The 25375-nt window shown below is 39.7% G+C and overlaps 1 protein-coding gene across 2 annotated transcripts; it reads left to right on the forward strand.

Moving 5' to 3' along the window:
• Window positions 1-7308: 7308 nt before the first annotated feature.
• khdrbs1b (KH domain containing, RNA binding, signal transduction associated 1b) lies at window positions 7309-25148 on the forward strand. Of its 2 annotated transcripts, XR_013781258.1 has the most exons (11): window positions 7309-7758; window positions 9074-9195; window positions 10238-10354; window positions 12147-12293; window positions 14405-14538; window positions 15270-15489; window positions 15780-15847; window positions 16190-16248; window positions 17655-17844; window positions 19971-20040; window positions 23709-25148. XR_013781258.1 is itself a non-coding variant. In XM_079368703.1 (9 exons), the coding sequence occupies exons 1-9, from the start codon at window positions 7665-7667 to the stop codon at window positions 17759-17761; spliced, it is 1068 nt and encodes a 355-aa protein (XP_079224829.1). In that variant the 5' UTR covers window positions 7309-7664; the 3' UTR covers window positions 17762-18964. The 2 variants fall into 2 exon arrangements, 1 of the variants encoding a protein (XP_079224829.1); XM_079368703.1 differs by lacking the exons at window positions 19971-20040; window positions 23709-25148 and having other exon boundaries at window positions 17655-18964.
• The last annotated feature ends 227 nt before the right edge of the window (window positions 25149-25375 follow it).

The following is a 25375-nucleotide window of genomic DNA, read 5'->3' on the forward strand; positions in this document are numbered from 1 at the left end:
ACGTGCCTCACACACGTGCCACAGATTCACACTTTGTCACATTTTTAACTTGATCACGCATCTTTTGTTATTTGGAGCAAGATGTGTTTTTTTATTTGCTGTTTATAGGCACTCATAAATGCAAGCACATATCTGCATGTACACAGCCGCACACAACAGATCTTGATCAAAGGGAAGCATGAAAAGAAGCTCAAAAGATTTCTCCCATTTTTTTCAATATTAACATTGAAAGAATAAGAGCTTTGAAGAAGACAGGTTAATCATTTACAATCATTAGAAATCTGAGTGTGGGATGTGTTTTGGCCATATTTTTATAAATGCCCTAAAGGTAGAACGCAGGTGAAGAGAGGGAAAAAATCCTGACATTTCTTTACAGCGCTTATGGCCAACAAAGGCAGCTGATCTTCATCTGAAGCCATCCTTTGAGGGTCTAAATGCATTTCTAATTACCAGAGCCTAAAACCAAGTGCTAAATCCTCTACTGGTTTCAGGGATTAAGTGTAGTATTTGTGCTTCCTAGACAGTATTCAGCAGAGGAGAGACCATGCTTTGACAGATCAAATGGGCTGTGAGCCCTGTTTGATGTTGCTGTGTCACCGACCCAGCAGTCAGCCGCTCAAGGTCTGAGTGCTGTGACAGTCCACCTTTTGAGGTAAGAAGAGGCTGAATTGAAAGCCAGAGGACAATTTTTGTTACAAATTTCACAGAAATACAAAGGAGCTTCAACAAAACTAATTAAACACTTTTTCCATTAAATTGGAGATGTAAAAAGAGAAAGAAAAAGAATACGATTTTTCGATTAATATTTTGGAGAAGCTGAATTGTGAACTTCCTTTTTTGTTTTTATATTGTCCCAAATTTTAAATGCAAATTGTGTCTTTTAAACTTTGAAATCCAATTATTGAAAACATTAAGTCAAAGCCCCTGTGTTGAGTTTTTAACTGGTAATAAAAATGACAGAAATTAATAGGAACTTCTCTTTATGGCCAACAGACGCTCCCAAGATCACGTATCTATATTTCTACACTATAAAATACTTATCACATTGTCATTTGTATTGCTTGTATCGTCTTTCTATTCACTTAACAGATATTTAAAACAAGTGACACATTTTACTTTTTTTAGATTTGACCAAAAAAAAACCCAATAAAACAACCCAAACTGAATGTCCTTGACACCAGTGTTAACAAACACAAAATAAGAATATATCTTACCACATTTAATCAGCAATAACACTTTTACATTTTTGGAACAGAGAAAGGCAGTGGATCCTTGTGGAAAAAAAACAACATGATGCAAGGAATCCCCATTTAAAAGTCCAAAATGTTACCAATGAAATACAATTGCAGCGCAGTGTCATCGTCTTGACTTCAACATGTACATCCACCAGAGCAAAACATGGTTGAGTTCATGTTTATCAGTTTCTTTTCCTAAGACTGTTCATCATACTTTGGAGAAAATGTTTGCACAAAAACAGTCCCAAAAAAACCTACATTGAGAATCCCTCTAACTCCTCTCAGATTAATTTATAGAAGCATAATCTGTCCTTTGCTGTCTGTGTTGAACTTGAAATGTTTCACAATTTACAGCCACAAGAAGCCGGGAAACTTTCTATGGATTTTCTCCAACATTTCATTGAAATAATCCATTCTAAAGGTTCACAATAAATTGTGCCAAATCAATTCTTCTTGGGCTGATTATTTTCAGCCCCATATGCAGGTATTATGTTTTTCTAATAAAGTATGATATTTTGGGAGTAACAACTGAAAAGTTTACACATCAACATGCACATCACAAATTGAAATGCATGAGGGGCATCATCGAAGAGATAAGAAATGTTTATAAATGGTCTTACCTTCTAAACAAAAGCATTTTGTCAAGTGATTGTGCAGGACTCTGGAGCACATGACTAAATGTGTTGATACTGCCTCTGGATAAATCATCACCATAGAATTACAGAGGAAGACTAGAAAGACCTTTTGAGATCGAATCGCTTCACCTGGGTATCAAGGCTGCGAAAGCATCTATAAAAACATACACCATCTCCAAATAGTGCTTGGATTAGATTTAAAAACATTGAACAATTATGTTGTTTGTGATGTTGAATCATTGTAAAATGCAAACTGGATATTTAATAAATGAGGATTTTGGGCGGCTACTCTGAACAAGACCTACATTTGTCCTAGTAACGTTATCAGGTGCATCCAAAGCACAATAAGGCTGTTAAAAAGTTGTGTGACCATCGAAAGAAAAATATATCAAGTCATTAATACATAAATACCAAAAGCAACAATTCAGTACTCTCATAATCAAATGTACTTTACAATTACTTTAATGCTCTTAGTGGCCTTGGATAGCAGTTTCTTTAAAACATTTCAGAAATTGTAACAAGGAGGTCAAAGATCCACTACATACTGTAACAGGAGAAAAAAAGAATGAACGTTTTGATATCATGGAATTTATAATTCTGAATGTGTTGAGACTGATATAAAGCTGGGAACCTGTACTGTATGACATCCTGAACAACAAGGAGTACCACTTCACTCCAAGAGCACAGAGAGTAAACCTGCCACTTTGCCACTGAGAAGTTTGCTCAATAATGACACAACACCATGCTGAATGCAAACTTGAACTTGAGACATCTTCCAGAGGTAACACAAGCTCTAAAAACTTAACACGTCACAGGTCAGTATGTGAAGATATGAAGACCTCATTGACTTTTGATTTAGGTCCAATGTATAAAGCCAGACACTATAAATCCATACTATATCTTTAGCAAGAGAATAAACAACGCCTAACTCCAATCCAATTCAAAAAACGTTATTTGTCCTCGGGTAGGGAAACATAAAACAAACAAAAGTGCCCAAATGAGCAAACAAACACACGTTACACATGCAGCAGGCAAAACAACGTTTAGAATCCTATAAAATACACAAACTAAAAATTCCTTGTGTTTTAGTTAACAGCCTTCCTCGACCCCTGTGGGCTCAGGGGTGAAACAGTCCAACCATAAATGCTTTCCTTTTTTTTTTAGATAAACCAAACTTTACGTTCTCTGGCAAATCATTCAGTATGCTGTTAAGCAAGTATGTGTAATGTTGTTTAATAAAAGGTTTGTAGGTGGTGATAAAGAACTTACGCTGAAAATATATGTGCAGCTGAGGAATATTTAAAACTATTGCATATTTAGCCAAAAGGCTGGAGGCTGAGCTTCTGTAACTCTACAGTACATCACTGCACCCATTGTTCCATCTGTGGATCCATTTATTAAGGGCAACCTGATGTCGGGTTTGACTTGGGCAGGGAAGGCCATGTTTAGATATTTATAATCAAAGAATGTAGTTAATCCCCAGATCAATCACAGGAAAACGCCTAGCAGCTATTTGTCTCACTCAGCATTCGCATCATCTGTATTGTGTCAATGGACTGGAGATAGTCTCATGACTACACAAAGCGCTTCTGGGTTTCCATGGTTGCCTATTATTGATCTACAGTATATTTTAGATAGTGGGGGTTAGGGTAATTGATTTCTGTAAAAATGTCACTATTCAGAGCCATTTTTATTAATTGACAAAACTAGGCCTTTTGAGCTATTTGCACGATAAGTGCATAAAATAATTTAAGTTATGTGTATGCTGGAGTATAGGCCTACATACTACCTACTATTACTCAGTAATTTTGTGAACACATTTAAAAGGAATAATGAAGTTTTACAGGCCGTTGTCTTGAATAAATCTTTCTTTTTGCAGTAGACTGGGGAAACAAGGTTGGGCACTGCAGCTTCAGGTGTAACTGGTACATACATGTGTCTCATTGTTCCAATCCATGTTTAATATCAACAATGTATACCTGCTATTTATGTAATAAGATAGGGCCAAGAAGGTCACCTTTCGATCATTAATAGAAAGTAGATTTTTTTTTTTAAATCTATAAAAGTGATGGAGAGGCAAACAGAATGAGCTTAAGAGTGTTTAAGCTTAAATCCTATAGTCTACAAAAAGGAGGTTTTTCCTGTTCTTTGGCAGTTTAGGCAAGAAAGCAAGAGGGATGACTGGGTTCAGTGTGAGGGTCACGCTCACTTTAGCATCGCTACAAGGCCAGAGAAACCTTTTTTCCCCATGAAAGCTTTCAGAGCTGTCACACCTGCTTAGGTCTGTAACACCACCCCTCCCCCTCCCCACCACCCCCTCCTCCTTTTCCCACCCTCCTATGTTCCCAATTCCCACTTCACCATCCACCAATCATGAAAGAAAAGGCACCACCTTCATCCAATTCCCCACACTTTCTTTGTCCCGGTCATGCTTATGATTTTGTATGATCAATGTCTCCAGGACTGCATCTAAAAAAAGGGGTTGCAAGATTAAAGAATGATATTGAATCCTCCCATTTTATATAATTTTTCATCGATGTTTTGAGGGATATCTCGCAGAGCATGTGGAGCTTTATGCTTCACTTACTGTAAAGTAGTTTTAAATGTATTGTGGGAGTCTTTTTCCACCACTTGCAGGGCTAGGAAAATCCATTAGTGAGGATACTTACTTGATCTGCTTGTGCTGCAAAAAGAGGCGAGAGAAAAAAATAGCACATATCTAGTGGCCAAAGACAATAATTTACCCTCTTAACAAAGAGAAGGACAAAAACATATCAGGTAAAAATCCAAATGCTTGTTGCAACAATAATTTAGTAAGATATTTAAGATTAATTGTATTAGTTCTGACAAGACTATTTGAATCCGATTGGCAGTGAGAAAATGACTGAGGTTCCTAAAACAGCTTGTTTTAGAGTGAAAATGTCAGGGTGCTTTATGCTCCTGTTACAGTTACTGTTATTAAAGCTTTTTTATGTGGATGCATTTAATCCAAGCTTAAGTGCACATTCTTCTTGTATTAAAGACAACGTACAGGAAGTCTAATATGAATATGCACCTGGAACAGACAGACAAACTCCCCTGACCTTGAGAGTGACAAAACATGTCTTCGCTTAGACAACCCAGTGTCTCTTCTCAAAGGCATTTGCTTGTTGATCCAAGGTACCACTGTCACAAACATTTATGTTGCTCTAAAATTTCACTATCCTTAAATGTTTTTAAAATCTTCCTCTATTGAAAAATGAAATAAAATTGACCTAAAGTTAATTAATTTTATAATTGTAAAATGTAGCTGTCCCAAAAGGCCAGAAATTGTTTTACTGGCATTTATTTTGTGGCCATAAAAGGACTCCAATTTGTCTTTTTGCTAATTGCTAACAGGTTCTTGTCTTTACTTTGTGTGTTAATTGTCTTTTTTTTTTTTAAAAAAAACAACAATATTCTATCTCATTATATTTTGTAAAAAAAATAAAAAATGAGAAAAGGGAAGATGAAATATTCATAGCAAACTGTTTGGATAAGGAACATTGTTTCTGGAAGAGTGAATAGCTGTGTTTTTTTTGTTTTTTTTATTCCATTATTATTCCAGTAAAAAGAGGTTTCTATTTTAAAAGATTCCTATAAGGACAGCATGGAGTATTTCTGTAAGAAAAGATTTAAAGATGTCTTATCAGCATATAAAAGAGGGCATTCCAAACTTTATGATAAATAGATTCAAGAAATGTTCTGATCTATAGCGTAAGTCTTTTAACCACCAGGAGATGTGCTAGGCTTATACTGAGATAACAGCAGGGAGCTGCAGACTGTCAAAATAAGATATCCAGTTATGTTTTGATCTTATTTTCTATTTTAAGCAATGATAGCACTTATTTTGAAATAAGACATCCTTGTGATGCATGATAATTTTGTGACATATACATCAGCTTACAAGCCTCTAAAACTTGGCATGGTGATTACATGGAATTAGGCTAATGGGGAAATGGACAGGGGGAAAACAAATTCTTCTAAATAGAAATAAATAGCATGGTATTTGTCAAACTTTCCTATTAAAGCTTCTAGAAATATTGCTTAAATATAACGGTCACATGCAAAGATCTAAAGTTCAGGCAGTTTGTACTGGGCTTTTGTACCCGCTTTCCATCTGCCCCTGTATGTTAAGGGCCCAGAGAAGTCCACACAAGCAGAGGGAAGGAGCGCAAGCTAACAGATTGGAACTCCTCCACCTGCCAAGAGAAGTAAGTCTTCCTTTTATGAGCCAATTGAAATTCAGCTCACACACTATCCATTCTGTCAATGACTAGAGGAGCCAGGACAACCTTGCAACCCCCAACACTAATAACACTGTTACGGTCAGAGATAGATCAAACCAAACACTGATAGTTAGAGTGGGTCTTCGGCCTCCCATAAGTGTTTATCGCTGACAATTTTTGCTCTCATTTGTTTTGAGCAAACACATTCATGGGTACAGCTGGGGCCGATCATTACAGCTTTCACTCCGGAGCAGACTGACAAATTACCTGCACTTTTTTGCTGTTTGGTCAAAGAGCATCCATCTGCAAATAATGCATGCAAGTGTATATGCTTAAAGATCCATTACACAGAGAATGGTTGGCTCTTGCTTTGTATTCATTAGACCTGCTCTGACCTTTGCCCCTTCTGCTCCACTCAATGGCGTGACAGGTTCATTACCACAAACTGAATTGGAGGAATCAATCCTTGAGGGTCTTTTTCAAACATTCTTCTCACTGTGCTGTTCACTTGCATATAAGTGTTTTTGAATCAATACAAGGAGAGGGGAAAACGGGGGATTTGTCTCAGAACAGGCTCAGCTAATGGATCCAGTTTCCGCAGCATTAGACTCTTTGTTATGACTTGCTCTGCCACTAAGAGGCAGTAGAGCCTGAGATGAAAGTACCATAGCCTCGGTCACCCTGATAGTGAGATAATAAAAATATTTATCTATCTATAATTATAGTTTGATGACACTTTCTGTGAGTAAGAATATTCTTGAAAAGTATCCCTATGTAAGTTGTAATGATTGGCCTCGTAGTCAGAAACCACTCACACTTCTACACCTGTTCACATTTTCAATGTGAATCCTTTGAAAACACAAGCAAAAAAAAGAAGAAGAAAATACACTATTATTGAGTTACCCATAAAAATGATCATGGTCCAGCAAGTCCCTGCCTTTAGGCCTATTCTTTATTTAACACATAGGCTACATTACACTAAACATTATTTACTTTGAATCACATGTGACACTGGTAGTCGATACCTGTATTTAGGGTTCTTCTGTTTAAATTACATACTTTGTGATCAAACTCGTATTATCGTAACTCAATAGAATCTAATAGTCATAAAATAGACATTTTCAACAGCCTGATGGTGAACCATACAAAGGAGAATCACGGGAGGGGCACACCCATCCCACGACAGATGTGTGATAGTTGGATAATCTCGACTGGAGGCGGCGCATGTAAACACACAGTAGGCGGCGTCAGTCCTTCTGAGCTCACTTCCGCCGGCTTGAATCGGACCACTCTTCTTCGCACCGCTTTTGTTCTCCCATTTCCATCCAGCCAACGCTGTTGAAAAGAGGGACCCATCCGGTTGGGAAAGCACGCAGAGTAGCGGACCCACTTCGTCGCAGAAACGTCTGGTAGCCACGTGCAAAGCGAAGCCTGCACGAAGGATACGCGCCTCTCCTTTCTTACATAAGTGGACTACTTCTAATTTCTATTTGTGTTTTTTTTTCACGCTTTTTGTTGAACCGAACTGACTCCCTCTTAAACTCAAAATGGAGAACGACGAGAAATACCTCCCCGAACTGCTGGCGGAAAAGGATAGCCTGGATATGTCGTTCACACACGCCACGAAACTTTTGAACACAGGTAAAGTAATGTTGTTTGTTGCCGTGTTCGGCGTGTTTTTAATGCTTCAGGTTGAAACAGTTTACCTCCACGTGAAGTTTTACGGATGGGACTGCCTCGGCATACTGACCTGCAGCGCGTTCACCTGACTATGAACGAGTGTGATACAGGAGAGATTAAAGGGATAATGGCTAATGACATGTCTGAGAGTTTGAATGCCTGAAGCTTTTAAAACCTTAAAAAAGAAGCACTCTTAGCAATCTCATTGGAGATAACTTCCGCTTCCTCTCGCAGCTGCGTTGCTTTGACTTGTTTTACCTGTGTGGTAGAGGCTCGCACTCAGCTGAACGTGCCAATTCGTCTTTTTGAACAAAGTCTCGCGGGTTATTTCTTTCTAGCCCCTGTTGATGTTGTTTACTTGCTGACACGTTTCTACGCCAGTGTCCGGGACTGTGGGGTCACCTCTCACATTAGTGAGCCGAGAGGCGGCCTCTTCAGGTCCCACCGTGTGTCTGACTCTGCACCAAATAAACATATACTGTTGGGTTTTTATCTCTGTGGCCATCATTTAGCGCTAAAAAAAAGTACATTATTTTCTAATTTTCAGTGACAACAACGTGTAGGTCTAATTTATAATATGCGTTTATTTTTAAGATTGACTATTTTGAAATGCATGTATTAAAAACGAGAATAATTCAAAGAAAGAATAGCTTGTTTGATAGTGACTGAACGATTAAATATATTATTTTTTTACCAAGCTAGTCTGAAAACGTTTTTTAATTTTTGGAAAAAGAAATGGCCTTTTTAATTTTTTGAAAAACCCATAATTTTCTCTCACCCTTAGTTGAAGGCTTTGAATGAACCGTGCCTGTCTGAGAAGTCATTTAAAACTCAAGCCCTTTTTATTTCCATTGATTTGACAAAAAAAGTAGATCTTGACAGAACTAAAAACAGACCTTGTTTTTTAAGTATCTGGGGAAAGCTCAGTTGGCTGCTCTTGAACAAAAAAGTGTAAATAAACCGTTTACACTTTTCCTGAGTGTTTACTGATCTTAACATTTGCTTTATGGAACTGTTGTGCCCTTAAAAAAGTTAATCTATCATGGAATTCTATTTTAACAGGAGATATTGAAATTTAAAGCAAGACGTCTTTCTAGACGTTAATGATTGATAGAAGTGCATATGAAGTATCTGTTAGATTGAATGAATGTGACATTATCCTTGCAAAGAAGCTTGACTTTTACATGCGGTTGCTCTCTCGTTAAATAAGTTAGAAAAATGTATGAAACCTTACGTGTGATTACTTTGCCTAAAACCGCCTCTCTCCCTCCTTTAGAAATTGATAGAATCCAGAAAGGCGAGACTAAAAAGGAGACAGAAACATACCTGGATCTTTTCACAACTAAGAACATCAAACTTAAGGAACGAGTGCTCATACCTGTCAAACAGTACCCAAAGGTGAGCTCACGCTGCCCTTGTTTTTTTTCCCTTCTTCATCTTCCCCGTTGAATTAATTTATCCTGAAGCTGAGTCTTAATAACATGAAGTCACAGGGTTACTTGCAGTCTCAAATTACTCTTCTCAACCTTGATCTTTAAGCTACGCAGTATAATTAAAGTGGAGAGCCGATACTGGCCAGGCTTTAAATAGTGACTATATTGGATTCTTAGTGTGCAGAGCTTGGATCCAGTCTTATGTGTTCAAATGAATCTCTTGATTATATCATGTGAGGTGGGTTCCTTTTTAATGGTTAGTGACTGTTAGCGTTTGAGTTCATATTGAGTGTATAACCTGCACTGTAACCATCATGGGCAACTTTATTGTTGCGTAATGTTTCACTTGCATCATTTTGAGTCCTCAAGCTTCACACTAGCCCTCCCTGAAGCACTCACTAAATATTTAGAATTCTGTTCACATTTTTGTCATTGGGAAAGTTGCCATGCGACATTTTGAAACCCTGAGATGGGCGAGGTCCATCAAGCACCTCAAGCATCCGATTTAATCTGGTCTGGTCTGTGGGGTAAGAAAGTCCTCTGATCTCTACCAGGCTGTCTCGGTCTGCCAGCCAGACTTTTTTTTTTTGAGGTCGCTTCACCGGTCCGCTCTGACAGAGATAAAAGAAAGTTGTGAGTGCTTTCATATTGTAAAATTTTGAAAACTCCAGGAGACGTTGTTTCCATAGGGGCCACTCAGCTAAATGTGTTCTTACAATGACAGCTAATTGTACGACATGTGGTATCTATTCATGGTTATTGCCTCGTTCTGCAGCTCTATGAGGTGGAGATTAGAGTGTTTAATCACTACTTGTTTCTGCTTCCGTACTTGGATACTTAAAGTATTTAGTGAGCTCATATCGACCGTCTCTGGTGGATCTGCTTCTGAAGGCTGCAGGATGTGAAACAAGGCCCCTGACAGTGATTGCTCCTTCAATCTTGTGGTAATAAGCTCGCCCCTGCTTTGATTGTCAGGCTAATTTTCTTCTGCTTTGTTTTGCTATTAGTTCAATTTTGTGGGGAAGATTTTGGGACCTCAGGGCAACACAATCAAACGTCTGCAGGAGGAGACCGGAGCGAAGATCTCTGTGCTCGGCAAAGGATCCATGAGAGACAAATCCAAGGTAATGCACACAAAGCACACACAGTTGGGTTTCTCACACACCTGTGAAAAGTGTAGACGCTGTACAATATCTGGCCTGCACTTTCAGACAGGCAGACAGTTTGTGTTAACGTGAAAGCCAAGGGCATTAAAAGCACTGCATCTGTTCAAGGTCTCTCCAGGCTATCCCACTTAACCCTTTATCTACCACTTTGTACCATTTGTTAAATACAGAGGTTTTGTGATGGTACCTTTCCTACCACTCACAGCTCTATAGCCATTTGTACGAGCTCCTGAATAGATCTAGATCATTTCAGCAGCACTGCTCCGGATATTCTCCTGACCTGACTGTTCACGTATGCACCATCCCTCACTATCCCTATCAGACAGGAGGGCGGGCGGGGGGGTCTCCTGAGGTGTGACGAAAAAACCAAGGCGTGGGCAGACGAAGCAACAGAGCCGGCTATACGATGCTTGGACTTGCTGTTTATAAAATATTCGGGGTCTGGAAGGAGGAACTCCGAGCTAATAATTTATCCGTTTGCGTTCGCACATAAAGTTTTCTGCGAGTATGAAAGCCCGGTAAATGTTTCATACTTGCTTAACACTTTTTGGATACTAATAATGAACGTTTAAATGACAGGAGGACAGATCGCACTTTAAAACCTGCCGTTTATCACAAACCTGAGTGCGCTCTGTTTAAAATACAATAATTCAAACGTAAAATCTGATATATGAATATTAAGTTAAAGCCTGGGGGTTCTCGGGGTCCTCTCCCTGGAAATTTTCAGCATCAAACTCTTTAATTCCTCTGATCTGGTGTTTTTGTGCACCAATTTGGCAAATGTTTTCCCTCCCTTTTTTTTTGTCAAGATAAAATCATTTCATTCAAATGATGTCAAATTTTACATTATCAGATTCAAAAGTGTTATTATTCACATGGTGATTAACATGAAATATGTGCAGAGTTTAATTCTTCATTTATAATTCTTTGAGGATTAGGTGAATAAGATTTAAACATAATTCACTTCCTATATTTTTACCTGAATCATACAGATTTGCCAGATTCTCTTATCGTTGACATCTTTTTTTTTTTTTTTTTTTTTTTTTTTTCAATTCCCTGGGACTGCAAAACACTTTTCAAAATGTCAGGCTGATTCCTTGAGTTTGTGATCCTGACTGTGTCGTTACGAGCTCAGCTTCTTATCACGCGCCGCGATGCTGTAACCAAAACTTGACGGTGCTGAATATTCCAACATTTCAATGTGTTTTACTCTCACAGTAAAAGAAAAGGAAAAGGGGGAACATCAATGTGCATAATGGAGAGAAGTGCAGAAACGCAGAACACAACGGGCGCATTTAAACATGAAGCCTTGTTGAGACTCTCAGATCTGAATGTGCAGTGTCAGTCTGTGGCCACGTATACAGGCCGTTGATGTACTACGAATGCTTTACGTGTCATGGATGTACCTGCAACGCACACTTATCTTGGAACATCTTTTGACATGGACGATAATGTATGAGTAAAAGTTGACTCAGTCTGTGATGAAAGTAGCACGTTAAACTCCTGAAGTAGCTTAAAGAACCACTGGTTTATTCTCCATTTATTTTAATTTCAGAAAGTGAAATAATTACAATCTCAGAATTTTTTTCCTCCAATTTCTAATCCTTCTATAACAATATATACATGGTATTTGCCCATTGCCCTCTGCGATGGATAAATGGCAATTAATTGCACAATATTGTTTGTAGTCATGGAAGCTGCTTGCTGTTTTCAACGTTCTTACCCTCTCTTGTTTCTGCTCTGTTCTCAGGAGGAGGGGCTGAGGAAAGGTGGGGAGCCCAAGTATGCCCACCTGTCAATGGAGCTGCATGTTTTCATCGAGGTGTTTGCCCCGGTGCCAGACGCCTACCTGCGCATGGCCCACGCCATGGAGGAGGTCAAGAAGTTCCTGTTCCCAGTGAGTCTGGCTTTTTTTTTTTTGCTCGTTGTGTTTGGGGGGGGGGGGGCTATTGGACTGACTTTGTGATGACATTTTTCTGTAAAATATTGACCGTACTCTAAGTATAGAGTTAAGCTAATGCTTCTATTTGTGTAATTGTGAAGATGTGTCATTGATGAGTGTTTGATCTGAGTTTGACTCGGTAGTTATTAAGTTTAAAACCCTTGAAATCAAACAAGTGCTCATCCAACAAAAACATTAATTTTCAAATGGATCTGCAGAAAAGTGAAACAAACACCTTGATTTTTTGCTTTTGTAAAGAAACGGCCTGTAAGTCTTTTCTAAAGATAGAGTTCACATTTAAAGAAGCTTGATCAAGTCATCAATTTCACTCATCGCTCTGTGGGAGAGTTACATCTGTTTCTTTTCTCTTTTTTTTTATAGCAAACTGCAGTCTCTAATTCCTGTAAAAATATCGGAGATCTATAGTGAGATCCTTTAGAAAACAGTCGAGACAATCTTGCAGCTTGTGTTCCTGGTGGGAGAATCCTTCAAATCCTTGGCGCTCCTCGCTGAGAGCCGACGGGTTACTTTGACTGTGTCTAGAGGAGATTACTTCTTTACTCGACTCATCACACATCTGTCCATTACTTTGTTCCATTATTCAGGATATGAGGAGAGCCTGTCAGGATATGCTTTGCTCTCAGACAGATGTGTGGCGCAGAATTTACCGGCTGTGTGCTGAGATGTCCACGCGCTCGAGCTGAGCTGCTGTCGAGCCCCGTGAAGCCCGTAGTGCTCGAACACTGGCGTGTTCTAAAGCAGGCCAACAGGCCAACATTTTATTTATTTTTCATACTAATGCGCGGGGTACGATGGAAGACAGAGTCCTCTGGATCAAAGACAATCTAAGGGACTGATGGAGAAGCTGCAATGCTTGAATTTTGCAATGTCGGGTAAAAAGCCCTTTGCAGGAACCTGCCTTCACAATTTAAAGCCCTAATCTGTCAGGCTTGACAGCCCTCATTGGAAACAGGGTCATATTTTAATATATTACTCAGGTTTCACATAAAATGGATGGAGGTGATTTGTTGGCGGAATGTTTTATGCATCACCTGGACTCTAAAAGTAATTCACAAGGATTTGATTCTACTCTTCTTCTTTTATCCCTTTTTACATAATAATATCTGTTTACTGATGTGAATGCACCAGCAGCTTCTGCTGCATGTTTAGTATTGACACTGATCCTTAGCACAGTTTTTTTGGAATGTTACGTCCACACAAAAGGTGATTAATCTAAGCACCTTGATATGTAAGCGGGCGTTGATCTGTCGGCTCGTTGTATGTGACACCAGTTCTTTTCTCTGAGATGAATCTGTCATCAGTCAGACGGCTCCTGTTTGCTCGTTTGGCGGCACATAAATAAAAGGAGCTGTCACTTGAGATGCATGCTGTTGTGTCAGTCTTTTTTTTTTTTCCCCCTATTTTCACCATCATTAAATCTCCGTCAACATTCCAGAGGTGGATTTATGGAAAAGAATCGATTGGGTCACAGTGCGGCTCTCCCTGCAGACTGGCAGTGGGTTGTGTTGCAGGATTTGAGCGGCTCAGACTGACGGTGTCACTAATCCTCTCCATGTATTGTTTTTATGGACAGAATAAGGAAAGAGCGAATGCCGTCGCACCAGACGTGTCAAGAAGTGCAGAAAAGGAGTGATTTACATTTTGTGCATGATGGAAAGGAACAGGAAAGCAGGGAGTGTGGATGGATGATTTCCAACCTCCCCCCTCCCCCCGTCCCCATCTCTTTAACACTCTGAGTCACTCAAACAGAGACTTTTTTTTCTTTCTCTCGCCCTGTCAGCCAATAGAGGGGTGCTGTGTTGTGAGCAGCTCAGTAATTGTTTTTCACTCTTTTATTCATTACTCGTTCTCTCACACTGTCTCGTTTTCTTCTACTCCCTCTTCTTATTCGGTGTGCCTTCACTTGTCATGTCCCCTTGTCACGTGCTCTCCTTTCTCACCCTCGCTCCCCCCCTGTGTGTGTGTGTGTGTGTGTGTGTGTGTGTGTGTGTGTGTGTGTGTGTGTGTGTGTGTGTGTGTGTGTGTGTGTGTGTGTGTGTGTGTAGGATATGATGGATGATATCTGCCAAGAGCAGTTCATGGAAATGAGCTACCTGAATGGAGGCCAGGAGCACGGAACCCGAGGCCGAGGGGGCATGCCAGTCAGGGGCCGCGGGGTCCCCCCTTCTGGAACACACAGGTTTTTGAAATGCACATACACATACAGGGTTCATTCTTTGACAGCTCTTTGGTCACTGCTTAAGTCAAAAGAAACGAGCAGTAAAGGAAAAGCTTTTTTTTTTTTTTTTTATTGGTGCACAAAAAAAATGTTTTAACATTAACAACAGTTTAAATATCTCTTGTGGAGTAGATTGTTTGATTTGCAATTGTTTCTTATGTAAAACCCCAATTTGAAGACGAAGAGGCTGATAGTGTGAGAAATGTTACAAATTGTAAAACATTATTCATTTTTTTCTAACAGTGAGCATCAACCTCACATTCACGTGTACATCTTCAAAATCTAAATGGAAGCATAAGTAATGACTTGAGTTTACCGCACAGCTGCAGAATTCAAATTCTAACTGATCTGTCGCGTCGCTTTCTGATGTGGATAAAACCACCAACTGTTGTTTTGAAACCTTGAATGTCAAGAATAGCATACTGTGCTTTCTGTCCTTCATGACTTAGATGACAAACCTTCATCTTTGTACAATAATGAACGTAGCTAATGGGCAGTTGAAGAGAGGAGATTATGGAGCACCTGACTCAGAGGGAAAATCTGCATACCAATGTATTTGATTCTCACTAATTAAAAATAGCATTGCTTCAGTAAGTGTCTTTAGATTAAGCAGTGAGAAAAGGTAAACATCAGTATCAGTTGTGATGCTCATTCCATGAACACAGAGTTAACTCCATCTTCCTGCTCTCTAGGGGAAGGGGAATGCCTCCTCGGGGAGGTGTCACCCGTGGAGGCCCAGGCAGAGGCGGGGTGCTGAGGGGTGCTCCGGCAGGCCGAGGCGGACCTCCTGCTGCACCCGCAAGGGGGGCGGTGGCAGCCCGTGCTCGGCCCCCGACTGGCGGACCCCCCCAGAGAATGGCAGCCCCCCACCAGCACGCCCCCGCCGCAGCTGCAGAGAACTACGAGGAATACGTAAGTGCACAGCGAGTTTGAATTCATCGGTTTAGTTTGTCTTTGGATGTTCTCAACAACATGAAAGTACAGGTCATGTTTAAGCTACGATGGCGTTTAACATGTTACGCTAGATTTAAGGAATGATGGAATCTAATAAGGATTTAAAAGAGTTAAAGTGCGTGTCCCTGCACGACATGAGGGGTCTCAGTACAAGTGTGCTACTTTGGTTGACACCTTGACATTCATGATTTATGAACAAGCCTCTTGTTTAAATCTCACTCGCACTCTCTGTTTCCTTTCCTCTTCAGGGCTACGATGAGAGCTACACAGACACAGCCTACGAGTCATACGACAGCTATTACAGTCAGCCGCAGGCGTGAGTGAATCAGACGTCTCTTTGCTTTTCACCTGCTCCTCCAGGAGCGCACGCACATCTCGCCTCGATGTGAGGAAAAGGATTTGAGAGAAGCGTAAAAAATGCTTTTTCAACACTGCAAACATTCAGCGCTGACGCTACTTCCATGTTTCATGACTTGGATGCTGGTGTTGTTGAGGAGAAACAGCCGGGACTAAGATGTTCCATTCTGGAGAGTTAGCTTTGATCTTATTCATGAAAGCCAATTATCAGCCCCCGAGACTGTTCTGTCAGCAGCTTCTTGATGTTTTCAAAGATAAAACGTTATTTTTCTTTTTCTCTCTTCCTTCTTTTGACCATCAGAGAGCCTGAATACTATGACTACGGACATGGAGAGACATCGGAGTCGTACGAGTCTTATGGTAAGGAGAGATTTGATCCATTGTCGACAAATGAGACCTGAATTTATTTCCAAAAGTGTAAAGAGGTGTCGGCAATTTTTAAAATGTGATGTTTCTCGTCGGGGTGAAAACTGTTTTTGTTCTGATATCGCAAGGCAGAGAGCAGCAGGCGTCATGACAGAGTGAGATGTTGAAGAGTTTGTCTGCCTGCAGTGAAGGGAACGATCTCAGCTGATTTCTTAATTGATCACGATTTGTTTCCCAATGGCGGTGGTCGAATTGATGGTGAATAAAATAAAGGAAGTGGTTCAGAGTAACAGATGAGATGCAAACAATATCCAAGCAGTGACATTTACTTCAAAACGATTACTAGTTAAAACGTTTCGAAATGGATATGCAGCTGTGGCTCAGTGGTAGTTCGTCCTCCCCGCAGCTCCTGCTGCTACACGTCCCGCGTGTCCTTTAGCATGATGCTGATACCCAAGTAGCTCACGTTGCTTTGACTTTACAAGCTCAAGTCTAAACCATTTAGCATTAGCATTTTAGCATTGTTACACATTCTGTGACTTTGCATGAAGTAGACTTTCAGGTACAACTTATCCAGTCATACACGTTCTTTTTGAAATATCGTCTCGTCGTGTTCCAGTGAAGTGATTGATGGTGAATGATGATTTAACTAGGCAGAGTGGTTGGCAGTATGTCATGTTGTGTTATAACTATTCAGGAACTCTGTAAATGTTGAGCAGAAGCTAAAGTTTCAAAAAGTATTAAAATATTGTTCTCAGGATCTCCTTTGACCTCTCAGAGCCTGTCAGAACTCAATCTGCTTTTCACGTCTTAATACTTCCGTTTTTAAGTAACATGTTGCTTCTTTCGTGTATAATCGTCATTACAGGGATGTTTGATTTTCACACTGAAAGGGTATTTCAGACTAAGAGTAAAAATGTCTCATTTTCCGGGATTTTAGTTTTACTTTTTGATTTAGTTTACAAAGGTGGAAGTCATTTAGTGGAGAAGTATTGTAAGCCATTCCTTTTATGAGATTTATGAATGAATTCCTTTCATGTATTCTGTAACAAGATATAGAAAGCTACATACACGGTGATATAGGGGTGAATGGTGTTTTATTAACTTCTACTGTGCATGAACAGTGATAGCAGAATTTGGCCAGTTCATGCCCCTTCATGGTGAGAGAAGTTATTTTCAATCCTCAAGCTGTTTCATTAGTAAGAGTTTCTAACTCACAGTCCTGCAGTTTGTTTGAAACTTGTAAAATACACGCATTTATTTTGACTAAGTCTTTTTTTTTTTTCTACAAAAAAAACAAACGAACCCACATGACACCTTTCTGTGTTCACTAACCTTTCCCTGAGCTTTCTGAATGAATCTGGAAGTGTTTTTCTCTGTTTGTGTGTTCCCTCTCCAAGGCCAAGACGACTGGAACGGGACGCAGCGGACGGCTCCAGGGAAGGCTCCTCCCGTCTCCAGAGGAGCCAAGACGCCTTATCGGGAGCACCCATACAGACAGTACTGAAGCGGACTAAGCACCTTTAATGTGTCGCCCTGACTACCCGCCTGTGTACCACGGCAGCTCTCGCTTTAAGCAGCCCGACAAAAGTAATTGTCTGTTTTGTCTTTGGTTTGGTCTTTCCTACACCGGACTTTATACGAGAGAGCAAATTGGAAACTGAAAATCCGAACTGTTTGAGATTTGAGCACACACACCTTCCCCTACCCTACTTTGTCATTCCAACCAACCACTTACTCAACAAGCCACCATTCCTTCCTACACGAGTGGCTTTTAGATGGGTCCGAGAGAAGTCAATGTCCTTACTTTGTTCATTTTCATTTGACTTTTTGATTATTTCGCTGTATTTTTCTCCTTCCCTTTTTAACCCCCCTCTGGCTTTTTTTGCATTGTTTATCCTCATTTTTATTAACTGTTCAGGAACAATAATTTCCAAGCAACGTTAGGGGCCTATTATCCACTTGTCTAAGGAATTCATGACAAATGTTTTTTAAATAAAAGAATCTGTCGAGGGTCAGTTGCAGATTCCCAATTAGGCTACATTTCAAAATTCTGTTAATATAGTCGAATAAAATATCTTTTTAAACTTTCATTTATGTAATATAGAGACAAAAAAACCTATATTAAATTAAGTGAAGGTTAAGAATCAGTGATAATGGAATCGGAATAATTCATTCTTCATGATGGTTTGTTTTAAATAGTTCTAAAAACGTTGTCCATTTAGACTTAGGCAGCAATATTTGTCATTGTACTTTAGAGTTTTGAAATATAGCCCTAATAGACACTGTTGAGATGGACTGTCCTCATATCCTCAATTCGTTTCCTCAATAAAAATTCAAATGAAACCCCTGAAGACACGTTTGATAACACGGCTGAGAGATTGCCTCCTGTTTTGCTAAACTCAGTTGAGGTCTTCATTTTTGTTCTCTATAAACTGCATGCACCAAGAGAAGTTGACAAAGGAGGATCGGGACACAAATCTCCACATGGGTCTTCTCTTTTTCTAGAGAGAAGGGATCCTGCAGCTCAATCTGAACCTTGTACATATTTTAAAACATCCTAACTGTACTTACTCTGACACTAGTATCTGTACCCTCTCCATAAAATGCATTATGCTACATGTGTAAGCTTGCCTAAATAGGTTACTAAATCTGTCCAAAAGATGTTTTGCAGCAGTTTGTCAATAAAGCTTAGTTTGTTTTTATGAAATTTAACTTGCTTTATTTGTTTCCTGTCCGAGTCAAATTCTGAAATGGCTTTTTTAAAACAACCCTCAGCAGTCAGATATAGGGGTTTTCCTTTTTTTCACATTCAAAACCGTATTTTAAATCTAAATGAATGTATTGACGTCTGAAGACTTTAACCTTACTAAATGATGTCTTGATTGATTATCAAAAGAGCACAACTTATTCTTTCTCTCTCTTTCTATACTTTTTAAAAAGGACCCAGAGGTAAGACCTCTAAAATAACCTGGATAGCTTCCTAATGTGTATAGAGTTCTAAAGCATTGATTGCCTGGGTATGTATAAGACTTTTTCAATCCTCTTACCTGTGGTCGTAATCGTTAATGAGAATTCCTTTTATAGCATCTGAAAATTAACTGAATTCAAACCACTATTCAGGTCTAGCCTTCATTGTCATGAATGACCCTGGCGCGATGGCTACTTTAGTACAGAGTAATGGCAGTGCAATGGAGAGGATGGTTTTAACCTAGAGAACTCCACTGTAAAGGTAACCTAACCCTAAATGTTTAATTTCGTAGTGTGTTTATCCATTGACATAAACTTGCTGGTAAATGCGTAAAGTTTCTTAAAATATTCTGGTAGTCATGGCAATAAAAAAAAAGAATCAACTCAAAAGTAAGAAAAAAGTAATTTCCAATATCATACTGTAGTGTATTTTATATACAAAAATAACTATTCTGTATACTAACAAAATCTTTTAGAATAGTGTTAATGCAACTCTTGCTAAAATGAACAAAGCAAAATCTATGTCAATATCTTCTGTACATTTGAGCTGCAGTTACTTTTTTTTATTTGCTGTGTAATTGTTGCATACTGTAATTTAAAAGGTTCAGCCTTTAGAACGTTATTCAAAAGACGCAGCTTGAGTTGCATGAGCATATCTTCTCCTGTAGACATTGCATGATCACTGTCTCAACTTTCTCCCGGTTTTTTTCGACATGGTATTGATTTTGTGTTTGTCCTTCCTTCAGGCACAGCTATCGGTCACTGGTTGCCACGGAGACTGACAGTGTACTGACGAGAGCCCGTATGAAACCTCAGGTTGGTCCGCTGCTGCCCCTGTTTCTCTTTTCAAGGGTGATGTGTGTGTGTGGGGTTTTTGCATGATAATATCATCACCTTTTTACTTTGTCTACTGCCCTCCATACACGAGTCCTATGTATTGATTCTTTTCCTCACTTCCAGGCAGTCATTAGTGTCTGTTGATGTTTTTTTCAATATGAGTATCAATCTGGATAGCCTTCACAATTGCATGAAATTTGAAATCCATCACAGAGAAAAAACAGCTTCTTTCATTATTTATGTATGCATTTATTTTGGGTCACACATTTATCATCACTGTTGTTCAAACAGTGCATGGAGACTTTGGGCCATCAGAGAAAAACAGACCGGTTCCGGGCAGCAGCCTTTTTTAATCTTTTAAAGAAATGGTCAAATTGCCTTCTTGCCAAGATGACTTTACAAGCAGCAGTGGGTTAGCTTAGCTTAGCATAGCAAGCAGAATGGAAACAAGGAAGTGGCAATATGCTTGCTCTTTTTAGAGAGGACGTTTGCCTGTTGTTGTAGTACTGATGCATAAAATATTTTAAGTTTGATGTTTGACCAGATATCTTATTGATTACCAATTTGTTAAATCGCGAATCTCAATCAATCAGCAAACTCTTGAGTTATGAGGCCAATGCGGAAGTGTGACTTCCTGCAGCTTGTTTAAGTGTCACTAACATGTTTTCCGTTTGGGTTGCAAAATTCTGGGAAATTTCAAAGTTGGAAACCTTCCATGGGAATTTAAAAAAAATGAAGGTTGGTACTTTACAGGGAACTTAAATGTAGTTTGGGGAAATGTATTTTAGAATAATCTTGACTTTAAAAAAAAACAAACAAAACAGATTTCATGCAAGTACACTTGAATATCGATCACACTCACTGCTTACTGCAGGGCTATTGAGGCCACGCCCCCTACATGCACTGTGCACTCCTGAGCCACACTCTGAGCCCAGAGCACAAGACTACTGAAGCCACACATATTAGCCTGGGGACTACATAAAGGGAAGTAAGTTCAGATGATATTTTGGGGTACATTATTAGACTATTATTTTTTTTAATTTAAATCTGTTGAAGATCTATGACAAATGTATATATTTATGATTGGACAGGATACAGTTTAATTAAATTAAACTCAATTTCCAGTTAATTCCTACAAATTTCCATTTATTCCCAATAATTCCTATGGAATTTTTCTGATTTTGAATATTTCCAAAATTCCCCAGCTTAACTTTCCATGGAAAGTTTTTGGAAATGTGCAGTACTTTAAACGAAAACCCTAATTATAGCCTGGCACAAAAAAACTAAACGACTTATTGTCATCATGGGCTCACACTATACTGGGGTTCTTTTTTTTTTTCAGAACAGCCCTGTTATCCATAGTTAGGCGCGTAGCTGACATGATTGACAGGTGGGTGTGGTGTAATGGTTTGTGGAGAGGCTTAAGATCTCAGCCCGTCGTTAGCTAGACTGAAAGTGAGGTATTATTTCCAGCATGTCGACTGTTGCCGATGATCCTCTGCAGTAACACGTGGCTGACGACACTCGGGCTTCGTCCATTAATGTTTACAGTTGATGACTTTTGTTCATTTTGGCCGTCTTTGCACAGTCATGTAGTCTTCTAAGCTGAGCCATCCAGCTCTGAGATATGCAGAACAACAGCAGAGAATATTGCTGAACGGACTGTAAAGGAGAGTTTTTAAGTCCCTTCCAGCAACAGTAACCCGAGCTGGGTATGCCGTCACTTTAAAATGTAAATTTGTAGGTAATGGTCTCAAACTTTCAAAACCACTGCTATGCTCCTTTAACTTTTCTAATTTCCTAGCATTAGACCATTGTGCAAAAAAAAACCCCATTGCTTTCTGATGCCTGCGGGTATTCAGCTGGGGTAAAATTATGCAGCAGCAGCACGTTCATGATATTCACAGCATTTCAAAGGTTGGCTGATTCTGATGATTGCCCAGCTCCTGTAAGTCGCCGGGCTTTTGACAGTGCCTGTGTATTGGTGTGTGTGGCCATGCTAGCCTTCAGCGAGTCTGAGCGTGGGAGAATGCCATGCTGGTGTCACTGTAGTCTCGGAGAAAGTGACTAATGAGGATCTGTAGCTCAAGGCTCTCTGACAGAAGGAAAACAGGAGTGTGAGGGCTGCGGCAATTCCCGAAATGGAACCAGCGAGAGGGGAGAGAGTTGTCGGAGGGATTGTTCATGATGTCCCATCTATGCCTGGAAGGCAGGAGAGAGTCATATGATTGCTTGGAATGTATGTTTATTGGTAGAGCTGAGAAACAATCACTTTGTTTGCATTTTTAACAAAGGGGTACGGGGTAATGAAGCATTCTTGAAATTTAATTGGTTAAAAAGGTTTGAAGATTGTGTTCAACATGACGACCTGCACGTTAGACATTTTGGAGAAACACGTTTCTTTGTTACTAATGTAGCAAAACAGCTTATTTAGAAGCGTAGCTTTTGTTCTGAGTGATGCCTGTATTAATCAGTGTTTACTTATGGAGAATATATGGAGTTTAGCATGAAGAAAGGACAGGTAGAAGTACTCATTTTGTACTTGCTGACGTCATTGTGTGAGTAATGTTTAACTCGAGGCCACACGCGCACACGCGCGTTTCTTTACTCGGCACCAAATCAGCCTTGAACAGAAAAAGTGATGGACTGGGAAGTACTTTGAACAAAAAAATAAATAAAAACGTGCAATTCAAGATGTTGATGGTGTTAAACTTCGATATCATGGAAGTACAATTTTGATGCTTTATATCACGTTAGCACAAACCAGCTAAGACAGACGCGTTGCATCATTTCCTTACCCTGTCGTCGTGACGATACCAAAGTAAAGAAGATTGACTGGAGAGATGTCTGTTTTTTGTTATATCCATTATGTTTTGTGGCAGGAGAAGGCTACTCTTAGCTGACGGCGTTTGTCAAGCTGGAGTACAATCCTCCCTCATCGTGAATATTTGCTACGAGAGGGGAAAAAAAGATGTCTTGGCAGCAGCAGAATTTAGGATGGATTTGCAACATGTTGAGAATAGGCTGTTACTATTGGCACGTGGACGGCTCTCACCATGGAGGCATACAGTACCATCACATGACATTACATTCACAACTGGGATTTACAATTACAGACACAAAAGTGATAAGAGACACCCTCAAGAAAACACAGTGGACCACTTCAAAGTAGCTCCTGAGTAGAAGGTTGTGTTGGTCAATCTATCCGTTTTTTTTTAAATGTAACGACAATAATTTGCATGTAATTGCTAACTAATTTGTTCATCGGGTAACGGATGAACCTGGGTGGAATTACTGACATGCCCATCTCAACTAGCTAGATTTGATAGATAGCTTAACATAGATGCATCTGGTCCTTGTTGTTTAAAGCAAACTGAGACCACACTAGCTGTTAGTTGAAACATGCATGTATGCTATAGTTTCAAAGGTCTTTCAGTTAGCTGTCAGATTGATCAAGATGCTGATTTTCTACTTTTGGAAAAGATTTTACATTTTATAACTTCCGCTGCTAAAATGGAAGATGAAAAAAACCACTACGTCTTAATGTGTCAATACATTTGAAAGCAGAGCAGGATGTTGACCTAAAGCAAAGGCTGTGTGTGTGTTTTCATGTCGGCATCCTTCTCTTGGTTTTGTCTCCTATCCAGTGAAGCCATACACAGGAGCAGCTCACCATGAAGGAGGTGTTCAGAAGAAGCTCCCTGGTGGGTGGAGGTGGGGGGGTCAGGCTGGCTGCCTGCCAAGTGACCAACAGTTGCCTGTTGATGCAGTGCGAGGGAGAGGGGCTGGCTCGGACTCCCACTGGAACAACTGAGAATGAAGCTGGTCAGTGAAGACATAAAGCTGGCTGCAGGTCCAGAATGATTGGAGGCTTTTTGTTTCTGTTTTTACATTTCTTCTAAGTATTAATCACATTGCATTTCCCCCCCCCCCCGTAATGATTTTTCAAAAAAGAAGAGGCCCAATTAAAGCCAGTCATAATTATACTTTTCCAAACGCGGGTCCTACAGATCAGCCATTCATTTGATACATGTAACTGTTAGAGTTTTAATTTACCATAAAATGAGAACTCTTGTTATAACAGACAGCCTGGGAAATTATTTTTAATTTCTATTAACCCCAGAGTTCGACAAACATTAACTTTTAGTTTTGCATCTCTAGCTTGCTTTTTCATTCAAAAAGAATTGTGACATCTGTATTTGAAGGATCCTTTTATATTTATTTTTTTATTCCTATTCTTGCTGCATGTTCTGTAGCTTTCATGCCTTATTGCTGTGTGAAATTAGATTCACTGCTCAAGAGTTAAAAGATGCCTGCAAAGTGAAGATCGCTATCTTGCAGGCGCCCACAAACACATGCACACTCTGCCACATCTTGGCATTGCATGGCCTGTGTGGCCCCTGAGGATATCAAATGCTAATTCAGCAGCCTTATTTGCATGTAGTCACATGTACCCTCGCTACAAATGTGTGATGCTTTCATAAGCAACACTGGCCTGCTCGATGCTCTTCAACATCCAAGTATGATAATGCAGCGAGATGGGCCCAGGAGGAGAAGCTTGCATGCGAGGAAGGGACGAAGGGTGAAGACAGACATTACAACCTCCCCCATCATCCATCATGCCTCTGTTGATTTGATTCCCCTTTATGCCATTTTCTACCATCACCTCCGGTGATATTACAGCTGCCTGTGGTGCAGAGTTACATTTAGAGGTCAAAACTATACTTTCCTGTATTAAAAACACATTTCTCTTCCCCCAATTCGCTGGTCAGATGCAGCATTACCCGAGTCAGAGGCTCCATTTAGTTTATTGAAAATGCTTGCAGCTTAAGATAGAACATTGCTGTTGTTCCTCCATTTGATATGAAATGTCAACGGGCCCTATCCAAAACAGATCATTCTTCAGTCTTTATGAGCTATTATGTCTAAAATAATGATTTTTCTGTCTCCTATAATCTAATGAAAGATAAGTGATGGTGTGAAAGCTATCTCCACTGCTTTAATCGATGAACTGTCAAGAGATTAAGGATGGAAAAGAAAGTGAATGTAACTGTGCTATGATCAATAAAAGTAAACTTGAATTTAAACTCACTATGTTTCAGTCATATGTAATGTTTTCTCTTAGCTGTAACACAGTCTGCTGTTTCTACATATTTGAATGCAAGTGGTGCATACACATAACGCTACGTGGGAGAATGGATGGAAAAAGGTGAGAGACAGGAGACCAAGATGGGTGAGGTTTGTTGGGGGCGGGGGCGCACAGAGTGTGGAGAAGGATGTGTGAAAATTATGTGTGTGTGTGTGTGTGTGTTAG

Source organism: Symphodus melops (genome assembly GCF_947650265.1).
Source record: "Symphodus melops genome assembly, chromosome: 18".
NCBI lineage: Eukaryota > Metazoa > Chordata > Actinopteri > Labriformes > Labridae > Symphodus > Symphodus melops.

What these genes read in the sequence shown, in the direction of transcription:
- khdrbs1b (XM_079368703.1), top strand. Translation starts at nt 7,665, where the DNA reads ATGGAGAACGACGAGAAATACCTCCCCGAACTGCTGGCGGAAAAGGAT. An exon ending in TCAAGAAGTTCCTGTTCCCA is followed by an intron (nt 12,294 to 14,404) that starts GTGAGTCTGGCT and finishes GTGTGTGTGTAG; the next exon opens with GATATGATGGATGATATCTG. An exon ending in CAGAGAACTACGAGGAATAC is followed by an intron (nt 15,490 to 15,779) that starts GTAAGTGCACAG and finishes TTTCCTCTTCAG; the next exon opens with GGCTACGATGAGAGCTACAC.